This window comes from Aquarana catesbeiana, linkage group LG13, assembly GCF_042186555.1.
Source record: "Aquarana catesbeiana isolate 2022-GZ linkage group LG13, ASM4218655v1, whole genome shotgun sequence".
Classification (NCBI taxonomy): domain Eukaryota; kingdom Metazoa; phylum Chordata; class Amphibia; order Anura; family Ranidae; genus Aquarana; species Aquarana catesbeiana.
In genome coordinates, this window is record NC_133336.1 from 232,934,341 (window position 1) to 232,958,160 (window position 23,820).

The 23,820-nt window shown below is 43.3% G+C and overlaps 1 protein-coding gene across 2 annotated transcripts in view; it reads right to left on the reverse strand.

The window, feature by feature from the left end:
• Positions 1–23,820, reverse strand: part of LOC141116953 (NACHT, LRR and PYD domains-containing protein 3-like) — a 291,452-nt gene that overhangs the window by 150,992 nt on the left and 116,640 nt on the right. For both annotated transcript variants that reach the window (XM_073609472.1, XM_073609473.1), the window contains exon 6: positions 18,277–19,960. In XM_073609472.1, the coding sequence (XP_073465573.1) occupies positions 18,277–19,960 (1,684 nt within the window). The remainder of the gene's footprint in view (positions 1–18,276; positions 19,961–23,820) is intronic.

Genomic DNA, 23,820 nt, shown 5'->3' on the forward strand with positions numbered 1-23,820 from the left:
CCCTGTCCCCCCCCTCTGGAACAAGGGTCCCTCTAAGAAGAGCAAAGATGGAAGACCACCATAACGGATCCTCGAGACTTACTCCTCTCCCAGTCCTACTACGGACTTCTCTTTTTGGGAAAAAGTTCCCTCCGTTGTCTGAGCCAGTGCTCAACTTTATTCTCTCCTGACCCAGTTGGGTCCCTAGTTCCAGGTCACTACTTTGATCCAAAGGCCTCTACACCGCATTTTTCTAAGGCCCAAAGAAGAGATTCACCTACAGCATACAGCCCTCAGGTTCCCTATTTTTTTCAGAAGGAAGAGGACGGGGACCCATGATTCTGTAATGGGAGCTCGACTCCTGAAAATCCTGTGCGATATAGCAACCAGCACTCCCCTCCTAACTGGATTGACGTTCCTGGACTTTGTTCACTAGAGGCTATTGGGCGTCATGGAACATTTATTGGTTCCCCTACTCTTCCTTTTTTTTCTATTTTCATGGATCTAAGGTTTTGTTATGTTTTTGTAATCAATCACTCTGTTGCCTTAGAATCAGTTGTGCACAGTTTATGAGTCAGTTATTTTTAGCTGCAAGGGTCCGGGTGGGTCCCTTGCGCCTCCTCTCACTGCTAGTAGACCGAATGTGTTCTCTTCGAGTGAGACTCCGCTCGCCCCCACGGGGCGAGCGAAGATTTATAGTGGAAATTTGGCGGTCTAATATACCGCCGCCTTCCACGGATCTGGTTAGCAGATCCTTGTTCTTGTTTTTGTTTTCGTGTTTTTCTGTGTATCTACCTTTCATCTCTCCCCTCTCACCTTCTCTTCTTTTTCTAGCCGGTCATCGGGAGGCACCCCAGGTCCTCACCCTTACTGAATTAGGACACTTCCTTTCCTCCGCCACCCTCGCGGCGAATACATCTCACCACAAGGTAGGTGGCTGCTGGGCCAGTGATCATCTCTCCCTCTGTTCCAATGCCTGATTCAATAGCGAAGGAAGTAGATCTCAAGGTGGCTTCTCATAACGCTCAAGGGCTAAATTCTCCTAGGAAAAGGAGATTAGCTTTTGACCATTATAAATCTCTCAAAATTGACAGTGCTCCTGCAGGAGACGCATTTTCCGATTCGGTACGGTCCCAAGTTCCTACACCCCCATTATCCATCCTTTTTCCTCGCCAATGCTCCTAACAAAACCAAAGGGGTAGCAATACTTTTCTCCAAGAGCAGCAAATTTACCCACATCTCGGATTTTAAAGACCCAGAGGGCAGGTTTATCCTTGTAAAGGGCACTCTGGAGGGAGTACTGTACTCCATAATCTCATACTATGCCCCCAACAAGGGGCAAGCAACTTTCTTCCAGAACCTCTTTACAACTCTCAACCCCCTTCTGGAGGGCAAGGTCATATGGGGGGGAGACTCCAATGTGGCGTTTGACCAGGGTCTAGACAAAACCAAACCCCTTAAAGACAGGTTAACGCGCCCTACAAAACTTAGCACCAGAATAGCCAAAACGATACACTCACAAGGTTTGGTTGACATTTAGAGGGAACTGAACCCCAAACGTAGGGACTTTACACATTACTCGTCTCCCCACCAGTCCTACGCAAGGATTGACCACATTCTCATTCAGACCAATCTTATCCCCCTGGCTTCCAAGGCTTCTATTATAGATATAGCTTGGTCGGACCACTCTTTGGTTCTCCTTACAATGAGAAACGTCCTGACGGGGAACGGGGGTTCCTACTGGAGACTGAACGAGTCTCTCCTGGGTGACCCAGTTAACGTTAAGATGATAGCAGATGGTATTAGGGAACATTTTCGACTAAACGATGTTGAAAACATCTCTCCAGAAACCCTTCGGGCAGCCCATAAGGCTACAGTTCGGGGTGAGCTCATCAGGCTAGCGTCTTAGGTTAAAAAGGAAAGACTGATGGACATCCATAAACTGGAACAAACCTTTATTTCTTTGAAAACCGATGATAAAAAAGATCCATCTAAGGTGCACACTGAGAAATTAGACGCGATTAGACTGGAACTCAATCTGGCATTAACGGCTAAAGCCGAAAAACATATTAGGTGGAGCGGAGCTAAATATTACTGTCAAAGGGACAAAATTGGAACGATGTTAGCCGCTAAACTCTCCCCCAAATTTCGTACCCACTCTCCCTAAACTACGTATAGCAGGCCAACCACCTACAGCCAATCCAACTAAAATCATGACTGCATTCCATGAATTTTACTCCGAGTTGTACAAACCCACACAAACAGCTAGAGATTCTTCGAATACCGCATTTTTCTCGAACCTTCAACTGCCCTCTATATCCAAGGAACATAGAGACCTAATGGATGAACCCTTCTCCTCAGAGGAGATAAGAAAAAATCTTAAGACTGGCTCAGCTCCGGGTCTGGATGGCTTATCAGTTCCCTACTATAAGACATTCGGAGACATATTGGCCCCACACATGGCGACATTTTTTAATTCTAAAAAATCAGGTCCCCCCTTAGACCCACAATTGAACACGGCTTTTATATCTGTCATTCCCAAACCCAATAAGAATCATGAAGAAGTAGAGAATTATAGGCCCATTTCATTAATTAATAACGATCTCAAAATTTTTACCAAAATTCTCGCTAAACGGCTTGCCTCCTTTATTAAGCAGTATGTCCACAAGGACCAGGTGGGATTTATCCCGGGGAGACAAGGTCCAGACCAAATTAGGAGAGCGGTGGACATTGTCTCCATTCTCCAATCTAATTGGGAAGGGGGCCCCAAGCAAGAAGGAATGCTGTTATCCCTAGATTTACATAAGGCCTTCGATTCTATCGAATGGCCTCACTTATTCTCCCTACTGGAAAGGTGGGGCTTTGGGACTAGTTTCTTAGGGACCCTGAGATCTCTCTATTCCAACCCAAAAGCGGTAATACGATTACAAGGCCAATACTCCAAACCCCTCCAAATAGCAAGAGGGACAAGACAGGGTTGCCTCTCTCCCCTCTGATTTTCGCCATGGCGATAGAAACACTAGCGATAGCAATTAGATCGAATCCCAACATCCAAGGGGTATCCTGTGGGAATCAAGTCCACAAATGCAGGCTATTTGCGGACGATATGCTTCTCTTTATTACGTCCCCCATCACGTCCCTCCCAAACTTGTGCAAACTCCTGAAGGAGTTCGCTAACATCTCAGGCCTGAAGGTTAACTATTCTAAGTCATCGGCTTTAAATATCTCCCTCAAAACGGACACTGTATCCGCACTTCAAAGCTCTTTAGAATTTAAGTGGAGGCATTGCTATATCGATTACTTAGGAATTAAACTCACGGGAAAAACGGAACAATTATATTCTATGAACTTCCCGCAAATGTATCGCAAATTAGAAGCTGACTTGGAAAAATGGTCGAAGGGGGAGGTTTCCTGGTTAGGGAGAATCCACGCAGTGAAGATGACACTTTTACCTAGACTCCTCTACCTGTTCAGGGCCCTTCCGATAAACATTAATAAGGATCACTTGACCAAATTTCAAAGAAAAGTAACCAAATTTATTTGGGGGGGGCAGAGGTCACAGACTTCAGCAACAATTTTTTTTTCCTTCCCAGAACACAGGGGGGTTTAGGAGCGCCACAGCTCTTCTGGTATTACCAGGCTGCCAGGTTAGCCCAACTCTCAGCAGTCTATTCTAAGGCAGAATAACCAGATTGGATTCAGATAGAGAGATGGGCCGCCCCTTCCTATACCCTGGACTTTCTTCTCTGGGTTCCCCCAAGACAGAGACCCCCAATACTTTCCCCTTCCCTATCACAAGCGTTTAAATTATGGGACAATCTTAGAAACAACCACACTCTAATCTCTAGAGGTCGCCCACTAGCTCACATCTTCAATAACCCAGACTTTGCCCCAGGGATGGACATTAAAGCCTTTAGATGGTGGTTGGACAGGGACTGTACCGGATCATACATTTCTTTACCAATGAGGGCCCTATCTCCCTTGAGTTCTGTATCAATCATCTTGAAATGCCAAACTCAGAGCGTTATAGATTCCACCAATTAAGACATTTTCTTCGCCACCTCTGGGGAGGAGGAAAATCTCCGCTTAACTCATTTACACCATATGAATTATTGTCATCTATCAGTCACTAGCCCTTTATTCCCAAAAGACTCCTTACATGCTTGCTTGGGAGACTGATCTTTCCCTCAACTGGGAAGTTGATAAATGGAGAAGCTCCTTTAACAGATCCTTCAAGGGCATTAAGAATATTTCCCTAATTGAATCTAGTATCAAGGTCATAACAAGATGGTATCTTACCCCCGCCAAATTATCTAAAATGTACCCAACAGCGGATCCTCAGTGTTTCCGAGGGTGCCAGCTTCTGGGTTCAATGGCTCACATATGGTGGGAATGCCCCAGACTGAGGCCCTTCTGGGGCAAGGTATTCTCTCTGATTCGTAAAATAACGAAGATTCAAATCCCAAAAACCCCTGCCATAGCCCTACTCAACGACAACTTACCCAAGACTCCTAAACAGTCTCGTAAACTAATATAATTTATCCTCCTAGGGGCCAAATTAACCATTGCCAAAGCTTGGAAACAGCCCAGGGTTTCCTTTAAGGCAGCCATACGCAAAGTTTCCTGGATAATGTCCCAAGAGAAACTCTCGAGCATTCTAGATGACAAAAAAGTGCAATTCGAAGCTATCTGGGAGCCCTGGGCACAGTTTATTGGAATCTCCCTCATACCCGGCGTCCAACCTTGAAATTATGAGCGAGTTTAATAGGGGACGGGGGCCCCTCCTGATGAAAGGCTGGCTACCCTCTCTCCCTCTCTTCTCTTCCCCCTTTCTTCTCCTCTTCTCTGCGTATCTTTCACTATTCTTCTCCTACCCACTATAGGGGAACTAGGAATTGGCCCCCCGAATATGGTGTTATTCACTTCCCGCAAGGGGGTTATTAGTTTGTTGAGCTCAAATGTCTTATTTTTTTTCTTTTTGTTTATTCCTATTTTCTTTTTTTTCATGAAGATTTTATATCCAGGCTGCAGCTTTTTCACAAAGTTATCTATGACCCAGAGGCTCCTTGGTATACATAAGTGCGAGGTGGCTTGCGGAGATTCTCCCGCGCACAGTTAGTTCCCTTTAGGGGTGCCGGCGAGATCCCTGTAAGCCACTCTAGGCTAAGATAACTAAACTTGGAGGCCTACACTCTCTTTGAGGAATGGCAGCAGCCTAGCAGGTACTGTTTTTGGTTATAGTGATTTGACAAACTATTACACTTTGTACTGTCAGGATACAAGTCCCCCTCAGGGATAAGCCATGCATCAGTTTGATGTGAATTGTATTATTTTTTATTGCTTTATTCTGTAAAACTAATAAAACTTTTGAAAGAAAAAAAAAAAGAAAGATGAAAAGAGATGATTATAATTTCTCACACCGAATGACTCCAGATTACACTCATGAAATACAATCATGTGATTCATGACTCCATGTTTTGCCATCCGCCCAATAGATGTCATCAGTTCCTGAGCAGTGGGACCACCATTTGTATTATGGCTGTGATTGGCCAGAATGTTGGAGACAAAAGTCACAAAGAGTTGTGTCACTGTTTTGGGTAATGTCATCAGCTGATCAGTGATTTTTGGTTGGGATCTGAAGCACATTGATAACACTGTACAGATGATCCAGCAGTATGATGGGATATAACAGAAAGTGTACAGCGTTTCATTCTCCTGCACATAATGAAAAGCCTTCTCTGATAATTCCTCATTTCCAAATAAATTATTAAAGAAGATCAGTCGGTCTTCATGGAGAAATCCTATGATCTCAGCTATTCTCTGGAACACACTGGTATCAACTGATGCCATTCTGGTTAGGTGGCTGGTTATCAGTACAGAGCAACCCTTAAGAAGTCTCTGCCTCACCAGAATTAGTCCTATAAATTAGTCCTATAAGCAAAGAGTCTACTTGATCCGAAACTAAATTTTGTGAATACTTTCATCTAATCCATCAAATATAAACAGAAGTCTTTCTGGATCTTGTAAAATATCTCCAATCTGACTCTCCAGATATGGATATTGATGAAGAATCATCAGCGGCGGAGCTGTGGGGTCATTTCCCCAGCAGTGGCAGTGAACATGAGACCGGCGCCCGCGAGCGGATCCCAGAGGATTCCCCTCCAGCATACCGGCAGACTGCCCCTCTGCATGGGGGTTTAGATGCAGAGAGAGCGTGAGGGATAACAGATGGTGAATATCTCAAGGGGGATGGATCTCCCACATCCTCCATACAATACCAGGCTGTGCAGCTAAGCAGCGACAGAGCAGTGGAGGAGACAGCCTCAGAGGTAAACCCTGAAGATATGTGGCTCCCCAGGGATGGCCAGAGGGAGCCTTGAGCCCGGGAGATGAGCTGATTGAATCTGACTGGAGAGGAGACAGGAGAACATCAAGGAGGCTACTCGGGGGCCACAGAGAAGTGGAGGAGCCTGTGAGGGTAGTTTTACTGCTTGTGAGGAGGAAGCAGGGAAAGAAGGGGAGGTCTGAAGCAGCCACCCCCTCCCCACCTCCTCTGTGCCTGCCACTCTTTTTTTGTTCATCGTGCCCGCTCCTTATTTTTTCCTCTCCCCTCTGTTTTGGGTCTCAGAAAACCAGTGTTTTTTTTGATTCAGGAGAAACAACTATCCAGATAAAGGAAAAAAAAAAAAAAACAGTGCAACTCCCAGTCATAAGGAGTCTAAGTGGTTGAATGGACATTTTGAACTGATCCTACAGTGCATGCGAGTGCGGTATGGTGAGTACCACAAAAGACACTTTATTGCAAAATTAAAATGTGCTATGTGCAGGGACACTTTTTTTTTTTATTACTACTGTACCTCAGATTGACTAAACTACATACAGTGGAGACGGAAATTCAGACCCCCTTAAACTTTTCACTCTTTGTTATATTGCAGCAATTTGCTAAAATCATTTAAGTTCATTTTTTTTTCCTCATTTATGTACACACAGCACCCCATATTGACAGAAAAACACAGAATTGTTGACATTTTTTCAGATTTATTAAAAAAAAGAAACTGAAATATCACATGGTCCTAAGTATTCAGACCCTTTGCTGTGACACTCATATTTAACTCAGGTGCTGTCCATTTCCTCTGATCATCATTGAGATGGGTCTACACCTTCATTTGAGTCCAGCTGTGTTTGACTGGACTTGATTAGGAAAGCCACACACCTGTCTATATAAGACCTTACAGCTCACAGTGCATGTCAGAGCAAATGAGAATCATGAGGTCAAAGGAACTGCCTGAAGAGCTCAGAGACAGAATTGTGGCAAGGCACAGATCTGGCCAAGGTTACCAAAAAAAATTCTGCTGCACTTAAGGTTCCTAAGAGCACAGTGGCCTCCATAATCCTTAATGGAAGACGTTTGGGATGACCAGAACCATTCCTAGAGCTGGCTGTCCGACCAAACTGAGCTATCAGGGTAGAAGAGCCTTGGTGAGAGAGGTAAAGAAGAACCCAAAGCTCCAGAGATGCAGTCGGGAGATGGGAGACAGTTGTAGAGTCAACCATCACTGCAGCCCTCCACCAGTCTGGGCTTCATGGTGGAGTGGCCCGACGGAAGCCTCTCCTCAGTGCAAGACACATGAAAGCCCACATGGAGCTTGCTAAAAAACACCTGGACTTCAAGATGTGAGAAATAAGATTTTCTGGTCTGATGAGACCAAGATAGAACTTTTTGGCCTTAATTCTAAGCGGTATGTGTGGAGAAAACCAGGCCCTGCTCATCACCTGTCCAATACAGTTCCAACAGTGAAGCATGGTGGTGGCAGCATCATGCTGTGGGGGTGTTTTTCAGCTGCAGGGACAGGACGACTGGTTGCAATCGAGGGAAAGATGAATGCAGCCAAGTACAGGGATATCCTGGATGAAAACCTTCTCCAGAGTGCTCAGGACCTCAGACTGGGCCGAAGGTTTACCTTCCAACAAGACAATGATCCTAAGCACACAGCTAAAATAATGAAGGAGTGGCTTCACAACAACTCCGTGACTGTTCTTGAATGGCCCAGCCAGAGCCCTGACTTAAACCCAATTGAGCATCTCTGGAGAGACCTAAAAAGGGCTGTCCACCAACGTTTACCATCCAACCTGACAGAACTGGAGAGGATCTGCAAGGAGGAATGGCAGAGGATTCCCAAATCCAGGTGTAAAAAACTTGTTGCATCTTTCCCAAAAAGACTCATGGCTGTATTAGATCAAAAGAGTGCGTCTCCTAAATACTGAGCAAAGGGTCTGAATACCATGTGATATTTCAGTTTTTCTTTTTTAATAAATCTGCAAAAATGTCAACAATCTTGTTTTTTTGTCAATATGGGGTGCTGTGTGTACATTAATGAGGAAAAAAATTAACTTAAATGATTTTAGCAAATGGCTGCAATATAGCAGAGTGAAAAATTTAAGGGGGTCTGAATACTTTCCGTCCCCACTGTATGAATAGAGATAATAAAATCAAATACAAACAGATATTGTGGACAATTTCTGTCATAAATAGACGTATAGAAATCCAGACGCCAAGGGAAACCTCACCTAATGAATTAAAAGTATAATGAATATCTGAGTACAGAGGTGAAGTGAAGTTTTGAAAGTTTTAAAAAGACTATTGAAAGGAGCAGGACAAGACCGTAAGGATTCCTGTTTGTCTAACTTAATCGCGCATACACATACAAGTAAATAACGCAGAGGAGTGAGAAGGGACCACCAACGCATATCTTAGAGGATATATACCGCTGGGACCCAATGGGCAAGTAGGGGAGGTTAACATTTGAAGGAGTGTGAGAAGTAGGGAAATAACTGAGAGAAACATGAGGGGCAAGGCGGCAAGAGGAGGAGCGATCCCCAAATCACCCCGTCTGACCACCAGCCCGGGTCCGATGAATAAATATGTCACCCAGGTGGGAACTGTGGAGAAACAAGTACCCGAAAAACATCAAATGACTAAAAACAATCAATCAGATGGAGAGTAAGGAGAAGAAAAAAGAAAAAGGCCCAAAATAAAACGCTTACAGAGACTGATATATTATCAGAATCTAGAATGGAGCAAGAACCAGATATAGACTGTGAATTGAGGGGAGAAGAGGAACTACAATACAAAGCCCCTCTACCAACAAAAACTGAAATTGAATCCAAGTTTGCGGCTTTGGAAAAAAAAAATCGCTAATAACCGAGTCGAAGAGAATACATAGAAACCTTGGTCATATTTTAGAACGAGTTGAGGAGGTGGAAAAGAAAACAGAAACAGCATGAGTATAAGAAAACTAGAAGGAGAATCAAATCAATGAAAAGAGCTCAACAAGAACAAGCGTAAAAACTAGAGGATCAAGAGAATAGGGACCGAAGAAATAATCTAAGGATACGTGGTGCCCCAGACTCCTCCTAGTATGAAGATCTAACAGAAATAATAATGAAGATCTGTAACCCCCTGATGGATAAAGAACTAAACCCAATAAAAATTGAGAGAATACATAGATTAAGAAGACCAAAAGAAATTGCGCAGGAGAACTCAAGAGATATTATAGTGCGATTGGAAAACTGGGAGGAGAAAAATCAACTCTGGAGATACCTGAGGCGAAAATCGCCAATAAAGTTTGAAGGGAAGAATACTCAAATGTTTTAAGATCTGTCACGGGAGACTTTGAAAAGGAGGAGAACTCTAAGGCCCCTACTGGCGATCCTACAGGAAAACTAAGTCCAATATAATTGGGGCTTCCCCTCATGTCTGATTGGGAGGAAAAATGGCCGTACAGCTAGACTAAGATTCATTGTAGAGACCCCTGAATTTTGCAGAAAACTGAAGATTCTCACATCAAAAGATTGTTCCGAGAAAAGGCCAAGATGAAGAAACGCCATATATGAAAAGAATAATCAATACTGACTCAAACTCCCCCCCCCCTTTTTTTTTTCTCTCCTTACCTATGCTCCCATAAGCTGCATTTTAAACTACGAGTGGGGGAAGATGAGAAGGGGTGGGAGAGGGGAGGCCTTGGAAGGTGGGATTGGAAGGCAGTGGAAAAACAAAAGCAAACAAGGGTGTAGGGACCCGTATTTCTGTCGTAAATGCCGCATTCACTCCCTAGAAGGAGGGGGGGAATTTTTGACAGCGCTATACAGAAGTCCACCTCAGGCCAAAGGGAGCAGGGGGACAAGGGGGGTCCCTAAGGTAGTGCTCTGGACAATGGTGTCAAGATACCAACAGAAGTAGTGGAGGGGGAGGGAGAGTTCTGTGGGAGAAGTGAGGTGAGGGGAGGTGGGAAAGATATGGTTGTCCTTATTTGCTTATTTGTGTACTGAGCCAAGAAAGGGGAATAAGGGAAGGAAAATAAATAATGACTGACGTCAAGTTTATTACATATACAGTAATGTAAGAGGGCTGAACCCCCCGGAAAAAAAGACATATGCCCTGTACACACGGTCGGACATTAATCAGACATTTTCCGACTGATGTTGGTTCAAACTTGTCTTGCATACACACGGTCGCACAAAGTTGTCGGAATTTCCAAACGTCAAGAACGCGGTGACGTACACCACATACGACGAGACTGTAAAAGGGCAGTTCAATACCAAGCGCGCCACCCTTTGGGCTCCTTTTGCTAATCTCATGTTAGTAAAAGTTTTTGGTGAGAGACGATTCGCGCTTTTTCAGACTCGTGGTTTTCAGATCGATTTTCTGCTGTTCAGTTTGTGATTGTGGGTTTGTATCTGGTCTTCAGTGCGTGCAGTGAGTTCCCATTGGTTTATTCAGTGTGTTTTATCCATTCGTTACTGATTTTCAGGTCGCTGTTCACAGGCCTTGCTGTTCTTCAGTGCATTCTGTTACTTCGTTCTGACCAGCCGACTATTTTGAAGCCATGTTGCGTGTACGTATTCATCGTAGAGTACGTGCTTGGTGTTGGGGTTCTTACTTTGACACAAGCCCAGTCCAAGAATTGGTTGCTCCAGCGTGACCAATTCTGTCACATGCCTTTGCTCCGTGAGATCCGTGAGAATAATCCTGACGATTTCAGGAACTTTCTCAGGATGATGGACCCTGTTTTTCACAGTTTGTTGGCTTTGCTGACCCCTTATATCAGCAGGCAGAATACCTGCATGTGGCAAGCCATCACTCTGGAGCAGAGGCTCGTCGCCACGTTGCGGTACTTGGCAACAGGGAGAAGCCTGCAGGACCTCAAGTTCTCGACAGGCATCCCCCCCAGGCTCTGGGGATCATTATTCCAGGGACCTGTTCTGTCATCATCCAGGTCCTGCAGAAGGACTATATTAACGTAAGATTTTTATCCTTTAACATCACATTTTATTTTATAAAATGTTTGATAATATATTGTATTTATTTCATCATTCCCTAGTTACCATGATTGTAATATGCTGTGAATGTGCCCTTTGTCCTCATGCATGCTGGAATTTTTTTACTTTTTTTGTCCTTCATGTATATTTACCTTCACTTACCTCCCCAGCATGCTCTCCTGGGCCTATATCCACCTCGCCTAGTCACTTAACAATGTATTTTGTCAGCTCCATAGTTGTGCTTTACCCTAAACACCCCCTAAAATGTGTACAAATGTTATTTGTGTCCTTAAATTCTGGCAAAGTGCCAGAGGCTTTTTCTTTGGGTCTCAAACTCATTTGGAACCCTCCCTCCCCCAAAGTCAACCCATAACGATCCTCTATCTGCTGACTTTGCCAAACCCATACACACTATACCTACCTCTTTTGTGGTCAGATTTCTGTATGAATTCCCCAAAGCATGTAGTGCAAGGGCCTGCCTGAATACATTCAAATGGTAATGTTTAAAGTTTTTGTATCCTATTATTATCTTGATAGGCAATTGCAGAATGTTAAAATTGTGCTCCAATTTGGACAGTGTGTATTTATATTTTTGTATTATGACACTTCTTCTGTAGTTTACCGTGAGCTGTGAGACCCTGGGGGCCGCGACCTGGAGCCAGACTGCAGCGCAGTCCATCCTTACCATTAAAGGCTCTGGTGAACACCTGCTGGCTCTTAGACTCCGCGCCCTGGGGAATCTATGCTATAGCTCCCAGTGGGATCTGTGTCAGTGATCCAGTAGACCTGCTTCCTGGACCTCCCAGGGTTCAGTCCGCAGCAGTCAGCCGTAGGGTCCACTACCTTGCGGTGCACTCCTGATCCCAACGGTGTGCATCTGTCACCCAGCTTCTAGGTGACCTGACAAGGGCATGTGGCCTGATACGGTTCGGGGGGGGGGGGCGCTCGCTCGTCCCCACCCCCTTTCCTGACCGACCGGCCTGCGCGCTCGGATAAGGGTCTGGTATTTATTTTGGGGGAACCCCCATGCTGTTTTTTTCGGCGTAGGGGGGTGCCCCTTAAAATCCATACCAGACCTAAGGGGAACCCATGCCGGTTTTTTAATTTAAAATTTGCTGTGGAGTTCCACCTCAAGATTCATACCAAGCAGTGCCTGGCATTGGCGGAGAACCAAGTCGGATCCCCGTTCAATACGAGTCGGTACCCTCTAGGGTTGCTATGGAAATGGCAAAGCACAGCTAAACGCAACCGCAGCTAATCACACTGTACAAATGCAGCTGATCACAGTGCCTGGAGTCTTGAATTTCACAGAAAAAAAAAAAACATGCTTTTAACTGCGGCAAAATAGCCGTCCGTGTGAAAGGCGCCTTAGTTGACGTATGGAGGATAACATATCCAAGTAAAAAGGACTACACATTTTACTCAGCGATGCACGATACGTACTCGAGATTAGATTACATCCTGGTGGATCATGAAATGCTGGAGTATGTAGTAGAGACTGAGATTATTCCAATCAATGCCTCTGACCATGCTCCAGTGATAGTAAAGGTAAGATTTAACGATAAGGAGCATAGAAAAAGGGAACTGGAGATTGAATGAAGACCTCATAGATGATGTAGAAGTTGGAAAAATAATAACAAACGAAATTAAAAAAATACTTCAGTACAAATGACACACCAGAAGTGACAAAGGCGACAATTTGGGAGGCCCATAAAGCCTATATTAGGGCAAAACTGATCTCCATAGGATCTAGAAAAAAGAAAGAAGGAGAGATAAAAATGTAATAAAAGAACTATATGAGCTAGAACAACTACATAAAACACAACTAGATAGAGAAACCAATTTGGGAGGCCCATAAAGCCTATATTAGGGCAAAACTGATCTCCATAGGATCTAGAAAAAAGAAAGGAGAGATAAAAATGTAATAAAAGAACTATATGAGCTAGAACAACTACATAAAACACAACTAGATAGAGAAACCCAGAGGATTGTCATAAAATGGGGTCAGTTAAGAGATATGATGGAACAAGAAACTAGAAAGGTATTTAAAAATGTAGCAAAAGAAAGGTACAAGTGGGGGAAACAGCCCAGGAAAAATTTGCAAAAATATCAAAGGGGAAAAAAAACTTCAAATTATATAGAAAAGATAAAAAATGAGACAGGTGAAATGAAATATAAATCAACTGAGATTGCAAATGCTATTAAAACATACTATAGTGCAGGGGTAGTGAATTAAAATTCACGGGGTCCGGTCAGAAAATTTTTCTTCTACCGGAGGTCCGAGTGTCATATTGGTGCTATGACTCCACATGATATCCTCCACATTGCAGCCTCCTGTGCACGTCACAGGCCCCTCATCTCAGACCTCCATCACAGGCTGGTCCCAGCCCATCACAGACTGGTCCCAGCCCATCACAGACTGGTCCCCCTATCGCAGACTGGTCCCCTCCCATCAGACTGGTCCTCCTAGATAGCAGACTCCTGTCCACATAACATTCAAAGCATTCCCCCTCCCCACAGAACCCTACCTTATTCACACAAGACGTGCGGTGCAACACGGCCGCCCTCAGGACAACAGGCGGGACTTTTCAAGTTAAAGTTGAGTGATTGATTACTGGGACCGCCCCGCTGCATAGCAACCAATCACCTGCTTAACTTAAAGAGTCCTGCCCTTTGTCTAGAGCGACCGCACTGCAAGTCTTGTGCAAATAAGACAGACAAAGGGCAGGGGCAGTGCAGCGATCTGATACTGAAGGGACAGACAAACCCGTGAGCTGCGCGCCTGCCATGCTGTGAACATAGCAGCAGGCAGGCGAGCCAGCGGCAGGGAGAGGAGTGGAACACACAGGAAACTATTTGGCGAGGCTGTGGTCTGGGTAGTATGGCTACTGGGGCCGGAAACCGGACCTAGGTCCGACATTTAGTGATGCCTGCTATATAATGCACTCAGAAAAAATTAAACACAACAGGAGGAGGAGAGTAGGAAATCTAAAATACAGGAGTATCTAGCGGAAGTCAATCTACCAAAAATAACAGCAGAAAGTGCAGCGATATTAGACGAACCAATCACCCACGATGGAATTTATAAAGCTATAAAGGAAACACCAGGGGGGGGAAAGCCCAGGCCTGGATGGCTACACGATTAAATATTATAAACGATTTAAAGAACAACTAGTCCCAGTATTCTGTAACTATCTAAATAAAATAGAGGAAAATGAGGAAATAAGGAAAGAATCTCTTTTAGCCAATATCACAGTAATACCCAAAGTAGAAAAAGATAGAACTATTTGTTCAAACTACCGCCCCATAGCGCTGTTAAACGCAGACACAAAGCTATATGCAAAAATTCAGGTTAAAAAACCTCATGCCAGACCTGATTAATGTAGACCAAACAGGCTTTGTGCCAGGAAGGGAGGGTAGGGATAATAGTATAAAAACTATGTTATTAATGAAGAGTAAATCCCCAATGCTTCTTATTTCCATCGATGCTGAAAAAGCATTTGACAGACTAGATTAGGGATTTATGATGAATGCACTACGGAGTATAGGATTGGGACCAAGAATCATGAGATGGATTAACAATCTATACAATCATCCAACAGCTAGGATTGGGGTCAATGGGAGTATGTCGTCTGCCTTTGAGATGTTTAATGGTACAAGGCAAGGATGCCCGCTCTCACCACTCCTGTATGTAATCGCACTAGAACCAGTACTAATAAAAATACAGAATAATGTGGATATAGGAGGGATCAGGGTGGGAGAGGAAGAACATAAGGTGGCGGCGTACGCAGACATACTCCTATATATGACCAAACCAAGACTGTCCCTACCCAGCCTAATAAAAGAACTGAAAGAATATGGCGAGCTCATGAATTTTAGGATTAATCCTATAAAAACAGTAATATTACACTTGGGAGTAGACAAAAATGAGGAAAAAGCACTACAACAGGAATTCCCTTTTACCTGGGAAAAAGAAGAATTAGTATATTTAGGAATTAAAATAACACCTACCCTAGAGAAGTTATATCAAGCTAATTATATTCCACTACTAAATGAAGTTAAAACAGAGATAAAAAATATTTCGAGGAGACCAATCTCATGGATAGGGAGGATAAATATATTTAAAATGGTGATTTTACCAAAGATAATATATAAGTTTCAAATGCTCCAGATAGAAATTCCATTAAACTTCTTTAACCACTTCAGCCCTGGAAGGATTAACCCCCTTCCTGACCAGAGCACTTTTTGCGATTCGGCACTGCGTCGCTTTAACTGACAATTGCGCGGTCGTGCGACGTGGCTCCCAAACAAAATTGACGTCCTTTTTTTCCCACAAATAGAGCTTTCTTTTGGTGGTATTTGATCACCTCTGCGGTTTTTATTTTTGCTATAATAAATATCCCCAAAAAATAATTAAAAAAACATTTTTTTTCCTCAGTTTAGGCCGATACGTATTCTTCTACATATTTTTGGTAAAAAAAAAAAAAAAAAAAAATCGCAATTAGCGTTTATTGATTGGTTTGCCCAAAAGTTATGGCGTTTACAAAATAGGGGATAGTTTTATGGCATTTTTATTAATAATTTTTTTTTTACTAGTAATGGTAGCAATCAGCGATTTTTATTGCGACATCATGGCGAATGCATCGGACATTTTTGACACATATTTGGGACCATTATCATTTATACAGCAATCAGTGCTATAAAAATGCACTGATTTCTGTGTAAATGACACTGGCAGCGAAGGGGTTAACCACTAGTGGGCGGGGAGGGGTGAAGTCAGTACTAGGGAGTGTTTTATAACTGTAGGGGGGATGGGCTAGCTGTGACACGTCACTGATCACTGCTCCTGATCACTGCTCCTGATGACAGGGAGCAGAGATCAGTGTCACTGTCACAAGGCAGAACGGGGAGATGCTTGTTTACATCAGCATCTCCCCGTTTGTTCTCTCCGTGAGGCGATCGCGGGTATCCCTGCGGCGATAGAGTCCGCGGGACCTGCGACCTGACTCACAGAGCTCCCAGCCGGCGTGTACGCAATGGCACGGTGGGGAATTCAAATGGGACTTACAGGTACGCCCATTTGCCCAGCCGTGCCATTCTGCCGACATACATCGGCGTGCGTCGGTTGGGAAGTGGTTAAAGTAATAAAAACAATTTTGAAATTCATATGGCAATATAAAAAAGCTAGGGTAACTAACTCTCTCCTAACTAGGAAAAAAGAAAGAGGGCTGGCACTTCCGGACATAAAAACATACTATAAGGCGACTATACTGGCAAGATTAGTAGAATGGGCAAACACAAACACTAAAAAGAGATGGGTGAAAATGGAAGACATATTAAACATGACACAACTTCAAAAAATTATTTGAATTCCATCGAAACTGAGAACACATAGCAGTGACACACATGAGTTAAACTAAAAATGTATTTAAGATATGGGACGCATTATATCAATAAGAAAAAATGGAAATATAACTCATCTTTAATCTCACTAACGGGCACAAACTTTTTTATTCCAGGAAATGGGACACGGTTGGGAAACCAATTAGGAAATGCACAATTAAAAGATATTATTATGCATGGTAAAATTAGGACAAAACAGGATCTATTAATGACTCACGGGTGGCACCGGATTGATGATTGGGAATATTTGCAAATAAAACACTTAGTAAGCACAATCCCTCAACCAATTAGAGACGAGAAAGCGTTAACCCCAATCGAAAAGCTGTGCAATACAAAAACACCTGTAAAACATGGAATATCGCAAATGTATGATATAATGTCAGAAATAGAAGGACACGGGACGTTACCCTTCATAGAAAAATGAGAACAAGATTTGGGTATAAAATTAGACGAAACACAAATGATTGGAGCGGTGTATAATTACGCATCTAATATAACTACGATAGATGCAAATTATAAGTGTATGGTGCGTTGGCATTTGACACCAGAGAGAATCGACAAATTCCAGCCAGACAGGTCCTCCCAGTGTTGGAGGAACTGCAAACAAATAGGAACAACAATTCACATATGGTGGAAATGTCCAAAGATAAAAAAGATTACTGGCAAAAAATATTAGAATATATTAATGTGATAACTGGAGGGAGGATTCCACAAAACCCCTGGAATTGTCTGTTTCATGGGACAAATAAAACAAGAAAACAATATAAGAAAACTTTGGTCCCGTTCCTGCTCAACGCAGCAAAAGGACTAAAAAAAAAAAAAAAATGGTTGGACATAAGAAAACCAAGTGTAAAAGAGTGGCTACAAAGGGTAGACCACATCTGTAATATGGAGTACCTGTGCAGCGGAGAGCAGGGTCAGGCCGAAAGTTAGAGCAATCTGGGAGAAATGGAATGTTTTCAAAATGTCAGAGAAATATGCGCAGGGTATGATTGAATTGGATTGAACTAGAATGAGGATAACAGATCGGGAAGGGGAGAGGGAAGGGGGGAGAGGGGTGGCAGAGGATTAGAAGTAAGAGAGTAGACGTAAGGTTTTAAGATGTAATTGAAAGTTGTGTATTTTGTATGAAGAATATTTTCTAATAAAAATGTAAATTAAAAAAAAATAAATAAAAATGACATCTTTCTTACTGAGTCCAATGCAATTTGAATATATTATGATGAAGCAAAATTTTAAATTTTTAGCCACCAGTACAAGGAATTTTTGGGGGGATGGGCTGCATATTCAGGCAAAAGCAGAACCCACTTCAACCTCCTTGTAGCTCTGTAAGGTCAGAGCCGAGACCCCACAGACATTGGACCAATCCTATCACTGCTATCTGACAGACTTCCCATAGATCAGATTCTGCTGCCTCTACTCATCTGTTCATTGTGTGCACTTATTTAATGTGTTCACATAAATACATATAAAGTCCACATATAGAAAACAAGCAATCCAATAATCAGTAATTTATCTGGAGAAGTTGTTAATAATTCCAATTTAACAGAAATGTTATTCATAGTTAATCTTTACCTCAAACTCTTGATGTTGTGTAGAGCCGGTATAAGTTTCCTCAATCCTTCACTCTGAATATTACATGAATGTAGATTTACTTCTTCTATCTCTCTGCAGGATTTAAGGATAAAAGACAGCACAGAGCAGTCCAGGGGGCTGAGAGGGACATTAGAAAATTCAACTTTATTTGATCCAATACATTTTGACAACAGAGCCGTATTCCTGCTCTCATAGAGATAGTAGAATACACTAAGAAGCTCTCTGTCATGTATTTGTTTTGTGATTTTCTTCTGGATCCAGGTGATGACATGTCTGGCAGCCTGAGTAGACAATTCTCCCACATGAGACTTTAACATGGATCTAGTAGAAGAGTCTGAGAGACCGCAGAGGAAACGGAGGAATATTTCAGCACGGCCATCATTGTAAGATTCAGCCTCATCAAGTGTTTTCTGTAATCTGTTAGGATTATAGTTAATAAAATGGACTAAAGCTGCAAAAAACTCCTGAAGAGTGAGATGTAAGAAGGTGTAATCGACATCAGGAGGCTGACCAGATTCCATCATGAAAGATGAAAAGAGATGTTTATCATTTCTCACACTGAATGACTCCAGATGACGCTGATCAAACACAATCAGGTGATTCATGACTCCATGTTCTGCCATCCACCCAATAAATGTCAGCAGTTCCTGGGCAGTGTGACCACCATCTTTATTCTGGCTGTGATTGGCCAGAATGTTGGAGACAAAAGTCACAAAGAGTTGTGTCACTGTTTTGGGTAATGTCATCAGCTGATCAGTGATTGTTGGTTGGGATCTGAAGCACATTGATAACACTGTACAGATGATCCAGCAGTATGATGGGATATAACAGAAAGTGTACAGCGTTTCATTCTCCTGCACATAGTGAAAAGCCTTCTTTGACAATTCCTCATTTCCAAAGAAATTATTGAAGAAGCTCAGCCGGTCTTCATGGAGAAATCCCATGATCTCAGCTATTCTCTGGAAAACACTGGTATCAACTGATGCCAGTCTGGTTGGGCGGCTGGTTATCAGTACAGAGCAACCCTTAAGAAGACTCTGCCTCACCAAATGGACCACAATCTCACCATAATTAGTCCTGTAAGCAAAGAGTCTACTTGATTCGAAATTCATTATGTGAATACTTTCATCTAATCCATCAAATATAAACAGAAGTCTCTCTGGATCTTTTAAAATATTTCCAATCTGACTCTTCAGATGTGGATATTGATGAAGAATCATCTCATCCAAGCTGACCTCTCCCAGTCTATTAAGGTCTCTGAATCTGAAGAAGAAGACAAAGGCAAATCTCTGGTAATGTTTTCCGGTCACCCAGTCATAGACAAACTTCTGCATCAGTGTGGTCTTCCCTATTCCTGGCACTCCGCTCACCATTGCTGCATGTGGTATACATTGTGACTGGGGGTTCCATCGGAACAACCTATTGAGGGAAATGTGTTCCAGTCCAGTTTGTGTTTCCTTCAAGCATTCCTCATGTTTTACCCCAGTCTGTATTAGCTCATTCTGGGGACGCTGCCTGAACTGATCAATGGAGACTACAATCAGATTCACGTAACGCTCATTGATGAGGAATCTTTGTGGTTCCAAAGTAGTTCCTGGGGGTCTATGCTCCACCAGAGTCTCAGTCTTCTCCAGCAGATGTTGTTTGTGCTTTTCCTGAAGATCTGGGAATATAATGAAAATATTAGAAATTAGAATATTAGAAATTAACTATGTAATGTTTAGTCCAAGCAAACTTTGTGTCATCTTCTGAGCATAGATCTTTGGAAATGTACATATCATTTTAGCTCATTGATAAAAGTAGTATACAGACTTACATACTTAAATCTGAACTCCAGGAATTTAGACACTTTAATAAATGTACAGGCATACTATGATTTAAGTCCAACAAGGTGCATGCCACTTGTGGACCTATCTCTTTAATTCTGATCTCATAGGTTTATGGTGCTCCTGGAGGATTACACTCTGGGTGTCAGATACCTGGTCTTGAAGCCAAAATGCTGAGAGACCTCTCCTTGCGGCTGAGTTCTTGGTGTCCCTGAAGGTGGAAACAGGGAACACGAAGCCCAGAGAAGCTGGGATTTCCGGCTGTGCCACAGATGAGAGATGCAGGTATGATGATCTCTCCGTAGGTGGATACCAGATGAGGTGAGCAGTAGGACCCAGTGAAGCTGATGATTATGCAGACTGCACACAGCAGGAAACAGATTGCAGTGTAAAGTGCAGCAAGCTGGATACAGCAAGTATGGACTGCAAGCTGGAGCAATAGGTAAGTACTGCAGGTGGGTACAGCAGGTAGGCACCAGGGTGGATCACAGCAGACAGGGTGAAGCAGGAAGCGTAGTCAGGGATAGATGCCAAGTTCGGTAAGCCAGTGGTCGGCAGACAGAAGAACAGAGTCATGGTCAGGGAAGCCGAAGTCATACACAGGACAGGAGACACAAGCAGATCCATGGGAAATCCTAGGTCAGAGCTGGGAGAGCAACAAGAAGTATTCAAGGGCAATCCGGGTCATTAACAGGAGATCAGAGGCATAAGCACACACAGAAACAGGAAGCTGAAGACCAGCCAGCAATGTCCATGTGCTGCAGTTTTTCTTTTAAAGGCCAGAGGGTGCCAGGATCTGACAAGCATTGCATGCACCAGGATGCACACGTCTTCGCCATGGTGAACCTGCGTTCGCAATACGTGTGCAGGAGCGGCCATATTGGAAATTGACCACTGTGCCAGGCCTATGGGTAACTCTCCTCCGGCTAGTCTCCTAACACTGGGGCTCTGAGAAGAGAGAAGCTGTGTTCTCACACACAGCATCTCTGCCCACCTCTCCCCTCTGCTGCCCATTCACAGTAGCCTTTGTATTTTCTGAATGAGGCAGCAGATGGGAAGGGCAGGCTCAGCAGCTGCATTCAACTGTGCAGCTGAAGGCGTTGAAACCAGAACATCCAGCATTGGCACTCTGGAACTGTAGTGATAGCTATCCTTCTGAATCTTCACAAACTGTCAGATCTAATGCCCTGTACACACGGTTGGAATTTCCGATGGAATATATGCGATCGGACCTTGTTGTCGGAAATTCCAGCCATGTGTGGGCTCCATCGGACGTTTTCCATCGGAATTTTTGACACACAAAGTTTGAGAGCAGGCTATAAAATTTTCCGACAACAAAATCTGATCCTTTAAAGTCCGATCGTGTGTAGACAAATCAGACAGACAAAGTGCCACGCATGCTCAGAATAAAATTAAGAGATGAAAGCTATTGGCTATTGCCCCGTTTATAGTCCCGACGTACGTGTTTTACGTCACCGCGTTCAGAACGATCGGATTTTCCGACAACTTTGTGTGACCGTGTGTATGTAAGACAAGTTTGAGCCAACATCCGTCGGAAAAAAACTATGGATTTTGTTGTCGGAATGTCCGATCAATGTCTGACCGTGTGTACAATAACAGTTAAAAGGCAAGTCCATAGATGGAATGCAATGCATTGGACTTAGTATGCCTGCAAATTTATCAAAGAGACTGAATTTATGGAGTTTAGCTTTAATACCTGAGTTATGATTAGTTGTATAAATTAACTGATTATTGTTAAAAAATGTTTGTGATTGGCAATCATATCAAGTTTTCCTAAGCATATAAACCTTTGGACACACATTCTGTTTTCTAAATTCCCTGTCACGCCAATGCTTCTGAGTTGTTGATCCTCATAAATAGAAGTCTTATTGCAATGGGATTGATTTTCTAGAGGCGTACAGAGGGTATATAAAAGAATCATCACCTTTAAAATAATCACATTTTGTTGCTTTGTAGCCTGAAATGAAGACAGACACAGTTTTTGTTTTATCCAGCTGTATTTAACAGAATCAGAAAACAGAATCACTGAGTTGGAAAAAGGATCACTACCATGTGTTGGTATTTTGCTAAACCACCTTTTGCTTTAATTACAGCCTTAATTACAGCTCTTTGCACAACTGCTCAAGTTCAGTTAAATTTGATGGTGGCTGTTTGGGGATTGCAGTCTTCAAGTCATTCCACAGACTTTCAATGGGATTGAAGTCTGGACTCTGACTAGTCCATGCAAAGACATTCACATTTTTTTCTCCTTCAACCATTGTGTGCTCATTGTTGCTGTGTGCTTTGGGTCATTGTCATTTTGGAAGGTGAACCTTATTGCTTTACTGTAGGAATGGTGTTATTTGGATGGTGAGCTGTATTGCATTTCCGCCAAACATATATTGTGTGATGCTGAGGCGAAATAATTACATTTTAGTCTCATCTGACCACAACACCTTTTTCCATGTGGCCTCATAATCTTCAGGGTGCAAATGAGAATCATGAGGTTGCCACCCCAGGGAGGAGGGAGGAGCCTGGTAATGGCTCTGAGCACGGCGTGAGGATCCTGAGAACCCTCTCCCTGCAGCTGAGAGGAATGATCGGCCTGATGGGAAGGTGTAGGTAGCTTCCCTCCCCGCCCCCCCTGCTCATCACTCTCATCACTCTCTGAGCTGTCTTGCGGTGTAAGCCAGAGGAGGTTTGTACCTGCGTCTGCCTGCATCCCCCCCCCCCACCCCTCCGTAGTCGGACGGGCTAGAAGGCTCATCGAGGACGGGGGGTTAGGAGAACTGGAAAACCGCGGAGATCGGAGCGCTTCGGAAGCGACGGCAGCAGGGAAAACGGTGCGCTGCTGGGGGCTGTTTCAAGTCCCCAGCGGTGTCGCCGGCCGCGGAGAGCGGAGGAACCAGCTGAAGTGCACCGGGGAATTTCGGAGGAGAGAGCCAGGAAGGTGGGTGAGCAGAGCAAGGAGCAGCGGCAGCGGACACTGAAGAGCTGAGAGCGGAGAACAGCTGCGACTTCAGCGGGTCAGACAGACCTGGGCAGATTGATAACATCAGAGACAGCACCTGAGCGTTCGCAGCATCAGAGAGCAGCAGCAAGCAGTAGTGAGCGTCCCTTTGTGTCCCAACTTCAACAACAAGTAAAAGATAAGTACCGTGTTTTTTTTTTTTTTTTTTTTTTTTCCTCTTTTGGCTTTTTTCTATTGCAATTGTCTTGAAGTGAACAAGCAAAGGAATAGTAATAGAAAAAAAGAAAGGGAAAGGGAAAGAGCACATTGAAATAAAATTGAATGAAAAGCGAAAGTAAATGAAAGTAAACGAAGGCGAAAGAGCTGAAAAAGTAGAATCAAGTGAGCTAAGAAAAATAATAAAAACAGGGGAGAAGAGAAGGAGAAGGTGAAAGAGAGACAAGCCAACGGAAGAGTTGTCTCCCAGCCCCCACCTGTTTGCTGCTGCTGCTGCTGCAGTATCTCCCTTTCTTGTGATTTTTTGTTTTTTTTGTTTTTTTTTTTGTTTTTGGTTTTTGTTTTTGTTTTTTGCAAATGGTACTAACTATAGGCTTGATAGTACAAACTATAGAATAAGAAGAAATTTCATAGTAACAAAAATGAGGAACATATAAGCTCATACTGGAACTATACTGCTGAATATATAAATCATCTTGCTGAATACTTGAATTAGATTACATTATATCG